General features: G+C 37.1%; 1 protein-coding gene across 1 annotated transcript; it reads right to left on the reverse strand.

Moving 5' to 3' along the window:
- Positions 1-623: 623 nt before the first annotated feature.
- On the reverse strand, positions 624-3,028 carry LOC116021633 (cytochrome P450 78A5-like). Its single transcript, XM_031262086.1, has 2 exons — positions 1,945-3,028; positions 624-1,554 (listed from the first exon to the last, which is right to left on the reverse strand). The coding sequence occupies exons 1-2, from the start codon at positions 2,911-2,913 to the stop codon at positions 949-951; spliced, it is 1,575 nt and encodes a 524-aa protein (XP_031117946.1). The 5' UTR covers positions 2,914-3,028; the 3' UTR covers positions 624-948.
- Between the last annotated feature and the right edge of the window lie 3,360 nt (positions 3,029-6,388).

The raw sequence follows: 6,388 nt of genomic DNA on the forward strand, positions 1-6,388 counted from the left end.
TTACAATAGGTAGTTTTCAGGGAGACTTGAACCCAAAACTTTAACTAGTATAGCATGTGATTATCATGTTAGTTGTCCAACTAAATTATCCTAACAAAATAATTTCCTACAAGATGAAAGAGCAACCTATAGTATACTTAGCAACTCAAACATCTTACCAACTTAATCTTTTGTATGAGGCATTATATATATATATACACACACACAAAAAGAGAAACAATTATTAGTTCAACCTGGATAAAAATGATAGATACAACAAAGGAAACTAGGTTTCATGTTTTAGAGTAAGTCTGATAATAATCTGCCACCCTAGTTAAGGTGTGTGAGCAATTTAGTTAAGAATGAACTACCCATATTATACTTAGAACACTCAAACTTGGATAAAAAAAAAAAAAGATAAATACAATTACGGGAAACTAAGTCTCATGTTTTAGAGCCAGCCTGATAGCCTTCCACCCTAGTGAAGTTGTGAGCATTTTGGTTAAGAACTACCTATATTATACTTAGGCGACTCAAACTCCTCCGCACCTCGTTTGTAATTTTATTATTATGAGTATTTCAAAAATTAGATTGTTTGGAAAAAAAAAAAAGATTAAACAAACAAAAAACAAGAAAAAACCAAAGAAATTAAAGCATCATGTCAATACACTGATAACAAGCTTGGATAATAATTGGAAAATACATGCAAGCTGTTTACAATGCATGAAGCTTCTTCTTCATTCTACCATACCAAACTAGAAAACCCCCACACATTACTTGCACAACAGATTACTAGAAATGAAAAACATAAGGGCTCTAACCCTAAACAAGGAAACAAATCAAACTAGAACCAAATACAATACTTATATTATATTAATATAGCCAGCCATTGATGATCTCCATTGTTAGTCGTCTTTCAAAATTGAGATCAACCGCACACATCTTCATCATCAGAAAATCCCATCTTCATCAGAAAACCCTAGCCACCGCCTTGCAGGCCAGAGGCTGCTTCATCTCCATGGAAAGCTTCAGAACCTCAGACAAGTCCAACCCTTTCTCCCCAGAGGCCTCCCAGGAGAAGTTGTGGAGGAGCTGAGCCAGCCAGAGCTGCACGGTGGCGTAGCCCATCGTCTTGCCGGGGCAGACGCGGCGGCCGGACCCGAACGGGGCGAGCCTCAGGTCGGAACCCATAATGGGCACATCTTCCTCCATGAACCTCTCCGGCCGAAACTTCTCCGGCTCCGACCAGATCCTCTCGTCGTGGGTGATGGCGTACATGTTGACCATCGCCGTCGTCCCCGCCGGGATAAAGTGCTCGCCGACGTGAGTGTCGCCCACGGCCAGCCTCGCCCATGACAGCAGCGGGCCCGGCGGGTGGACCCGCAGAGTCTCCTTCACAATGGCGCTCAGATATGGCAGATTTGGAAGGTCGGAATCCGACACCGCCCTCTCCCGACCAACAACGTTGTCAATCTCCGCCTGTGCCCGAGCCTGAATCTCCGGATGAACAACCATCCTCGCAAGAATCCATTCCAGCAAAATCGCCACCGTATCAGTCCCCCTAAACAACATTTCCTATTGCAACATAAAAACAAACTTTTATCAGATTATTCAGAAAGTTGACTTGGTAACTATAAGACTGGGTAACTCTTTCCAGTCTCAGTTTGAGTCTGAAAAATTGGTAAAAGACAAAAAGAGAAAAGAAATGAAACGTGAAAAACCATGGAGTGAGACATCCAACATGCAAATATGGGGGATAAAAGTTATTCAGATTCCTCATATCAGGATACCAAAAGGAAAGAATTAGTCCGAATGAAATCTATACTATAAAATATAAACATATATTCCGGCTGGCCCCAAAAAATCATCAGATCAGTGCACAAATCATAGCCACAAACAAAAAAAAAAACACAAACGACAAAATTAGGAGAACTATGAAAACATGCATAAACGCGAAACATATACCCAGAGGACAGCAGTCATTTCAGAGGCACTGAGCTTGTTCTCATTCTCCATATCCAGAAGGACATCGACGAAGTCCCCGGAGAAATCGTCGGGTTTAGCAACGTTTTGATTCTGGGACCTTTTAACGCGGTGGTCGTCGATGATGTCTCCGACAAAGACATTAACTTTGCCCACCAAGTCTCTGCATCTTCTTCTAACGCCCTGGAAATCAAACCAGCCTAGAACAGGGAAATGGTCAGTCCAGTTGAAGGTCCCAAGAAGCTCATACCCTTCACTCACAAGCTCCTCGAGCTCTGAGCCCTTTTGAGTGGTGAAATCGTAGCATCTCCCAAAGACAGTTTTCATCACATTGTTGAGAGAGGCAAAGTGGAGGATTTTCTTGATTTTCACCTCTCCTTCTTTCTCCATCAAACTTTTTATCTCATCCACCATTTTTAGCCCGATTTCGTTTCTGTAAGCCCCAAAGGAGGCTATCCTTTTTGGGCAGAATAAATGGGTAGAGGAGATTCTCCTCAGATTCCTCCAGTAATCTCCATAAGGGGCAAACCCCATGGCTTTGTGGAACAAAAGCTCATAGGCAGATTCCTTAACCGGCCTGTCAGCGAAAGCCGGGCTGCCAAGAATCTCCTTAGCGGTGTCGGGGTTGCTGGAGATGATGAACCGAGTAAAACCCACCGAGAACGCCATTAAAGATTCGGCCTTTAAGGCCTTGGCGAGCCTCTGGAGGACCCGGTGAGTGAGCGGGCCGGTGAATGCCAGGACCATGCCCAAGAGGGGCAGCCCGTGGGGGCCCGGAATGGCGGCCCGGTTGCGAAGATGGACATTGGAGAGAGCCCAGGCCAGCCCGCCGGGCCGGAGCCAGAAGGCCACGACGCCGAGAAGGGAGAAGAAACAGGCCAGGACAGGAAAACTGAGAACGGAAAGGCCGGAATTAGGGAGAAAGAGAAGAGAGAAATCTTGAGGAGACATTTTTTTTTTTTGGAGTTTTTGAAGATGAAATTAAAGTTTTTCAGAGAGCTGAGAGAGGGATAAAAGGCGGCGTTTCTTATGGTGAAATGGAAGTTATGTGAGGAGTAGGAGTTTGGAGAGACGAAGAGTGTGAAGGAATTGAACGGTTAAATAGATGGGGAGACTCTGAGAAAAGTTTGCATGAGGAACCTCATAAACTTAACCTTGGTTAGTTACCCATGACTCCCATGAGGCCATGATTTACCATGATTAAACTAAATCCAAATTAAAGGGAATTTCCTTGCTTCATTATTCTTTTACCCCTTAATTAATAAAAAAAAAATGTAAATGAGGTTAAATAATTTCACCAATTTTTTTGAAAATATTATTGGTAAAAAAAATCAAATTATCAGCATCACTATGATGTCGTCCCGATTACCATTTCAAATGGTAGTCATAGCTTTGAACTTCGGTGGTGAGGGAATAGATTTTCTGGACTGAGAAGATTAAATAATCTCACAAATCTTAAAAATAATCAAATTATTAGCGTCACTCTGAGATCATATTATATATTACAAATAAAACAATGATAAACATAGGTTTAGTTAACTCGGGTTTTAGTTGGCTAACACTGAGACGAATTAAGTGTCACGAATAGGATAATAATTAATATGTTAGGTATATACCTATTCGACAACATGAACTCGATTTGTTATAGAATTACTCAAATATATCCTGAAACCAATCGAATAATACTCATACATATCCCATACTCATTTAAAAGTGTAGTGGTAAACACATGTTTGATCTTGACAATTAGTATCAGAACATGTTATGAGTTTAAATCATATTCTTCATTTATGTGAAAGATTATATGCGCCAATCAAATAAATTAAATGTTGTACATTTCAACAAAGGCCTTGTGATTAAGCAGCATAGCTGTGGCTTCTCAATTGAGAGGTCTCAGGTAACAGAGCCAATAGTACTCAAAAATGTTGTACATTATTTCATTTTTATTTGAAAAATTTATCTTTATTGTATTTTTCTTAGACTAACTTCTATTATACCATATAACTTTGTTACTATTTAATATTTTCATCAATCTTACCATACACATACATCTATCATAGAGAAAATTGCATTTTTGGTCCTCTGGTTATACTCGTGGTACAAATTAACTTAGTTCCTGAGTTATATGTGTGACTATTTTTAACCGCTAAGTTATGCATGCAGTAATGATTTTAATTGCAATTTTAAACTAAGGAATTATGAAATATTATTTCAATTATTATTATTTATTTATTATTTAGTAATATTCTAATATTAAATATGAATATTTGTGCATCATGCATACAAATGCTAGTAATTAATAACTATAAGAATAATGATGTTCAGTCCGCATGAACAGTTCAACTAGTCACAAGGGTGAAGTTTGAGAAAAAAAGATCAAAGATCGAGTTACACCAGTCACGGTGTTGGGGCAACCTCTCAAAGAAGTGAGGTTCCCCCCCGCCCCTCTCCCCCCAAAACATTTTTTGTAAAACATTTTAAATTCCTAACTTAAATGTGTGTTAATTTCTTCTTAATTAGAATGATCCCCTAAAAACATTTGTATAAAAGTAACCTAATTTGTATGATGTTCACCCCCCTAAAAACATTTAAATTCCTAACAAAGTAATTCCTAACTTAAAAATGTGTGTTAATTTCTTCCAAATTAGAATGATGTCACTGACCAACCTCTCAAAGAAGTGAGGGGAAAAGAATAATGATGTTCACCCCTAAAAACATTTCTATAAAAGTAGTATCTATTATGTTCATACATACTTTCTCAACCTATTGAAGCCCTCACGGGGGATCAAACTTGTGACTTCTCATTTAGAAGGGCCACAGCTATGCTACTTGACCACAAAGCCTTTGGCATTCTTTTTTTTAATTAGAATGATGCCAGTGATCAACCTCTCAAAGAAGTGAGGGGAAAAGAATAACGATGTTCACCCCTAAAAACATTTGTATAAAAGTAATAAAAGCATTTTAAATTCCTAACAAAGTAACGAAAACATTTTAAATTCTGAACTTAAATGTGTGTTAATTTCTTTTTAATTAGAATGATGTTAGTGACCGACCTCTCAAAGAAGTGAGGGGAAAAGAATAATGATGTTCACCCCTAAAAATATTTGTATAAAAGTAACAAAAGCATTTTAAATTCCAAACTTAAATGTGTGTTAAATAATTTTTTTTTTAATTAGAATGATGTCAAGTGACCTTGTGTTCTATACCGTAACAGAGTCAATAGTACTCAAAATATATGTGTCGCTTATAATTTTTATTATTCACTTTTTCTTTATCCAATAAAATATTTACACGTGCATAAATTATATTCCATAGGAGTACATAAATTATTTTCCTAAACAAAATATTTTTGTCAGGGCTATTTCTGTCGCTACAAGTCTACAACTGCACAATTGTTTTTGTATGTACCACCAAATAATTGCGACATCGAAACAGGATTCTTAAAAAAAGAGGGCAGACAGTACTGTTTATGTTTGGAGTTTAAATGAAAAAAACATGGGAGGTTATCATGTAAGGACATAATAATTAAACCGTAATTAAGCAAGGTGTGATTAGGATTAATTCGTACAATTTAGGATGGGTTGTGAGAGTGGGGGACCTCTCTAATCACCAGGAGGAGAGGTATCAACTTCGATATTTGGGTGTTCATTTTCGAGAATAATTATAAATTCCTTCTTCTACACCACACAACCTGGTACTTTGGAATGTTGTAGTGTGACAACGTTAATTTTGTTGTGGGAAACAACAAACATATATAAAGACAACAATTATTTTATTTTTTAGATTCTGATTAGCGTAATTATTAGTGTTAGCATGGTAGTTTTATGGGGTAATTTTAACTGAGTTAGCGTAATCTTGTGAGTTCAGGATTAGTCATTTTATATTATACTTTCTCTATCTGTTGCAACACAAAGAGTCAATATTCCACTACCGAAATTTGGTCATGTGGCTTTTCTCAAGGAGAGTCACAAATGTAGCATCTGAGCACAAAGTGCTTAATTGGCAAAGAAAACGTGGAAAAATTAATTAGTTGTTTACCTTAATCCCGTGACGATTAGAAGCCAACGCTTGGCATTCACGGGTTAAATGAATTTGTATTGTTTTGTCAAATTAGGCCAAGCAAATACAAACAAGAACAAATATTTTTAGATTCAATTTTGCAATGCAAACATACATAGAAAAAACGTTGTCTTCTAACTCCTTGAAATAGAAACTTATAAAGACAAATTACTTTTGTTTTGTACCATCATTAAAATAATTGATCATCATGTGCCCACTCTTCTCGAATTCCTCTTCCCCTTATACTAAAGTAGTGTTTTATATATGTTATATTTTAGTAAAATGATTATATAATTTTAAAGAAATTTAAGCCATTAACACTAAGTCACTAACTACACCAACCAAAAAAAAAAAAAAAAAAAAAAAA

Source organism: Ipomoea triloba, chromosome 6 (assembly GCF_003576645.1).
Source record: "Ipomoea triloba cultivar NCNSP0323 chromosome 6, ASM357664v1".
NCBI lineage: Eukaryota > Viridiplantae > Streptophyta > Magnoliopsida > Solanales > Convolvulaceae > Ipomoea > Ipomoea triloba.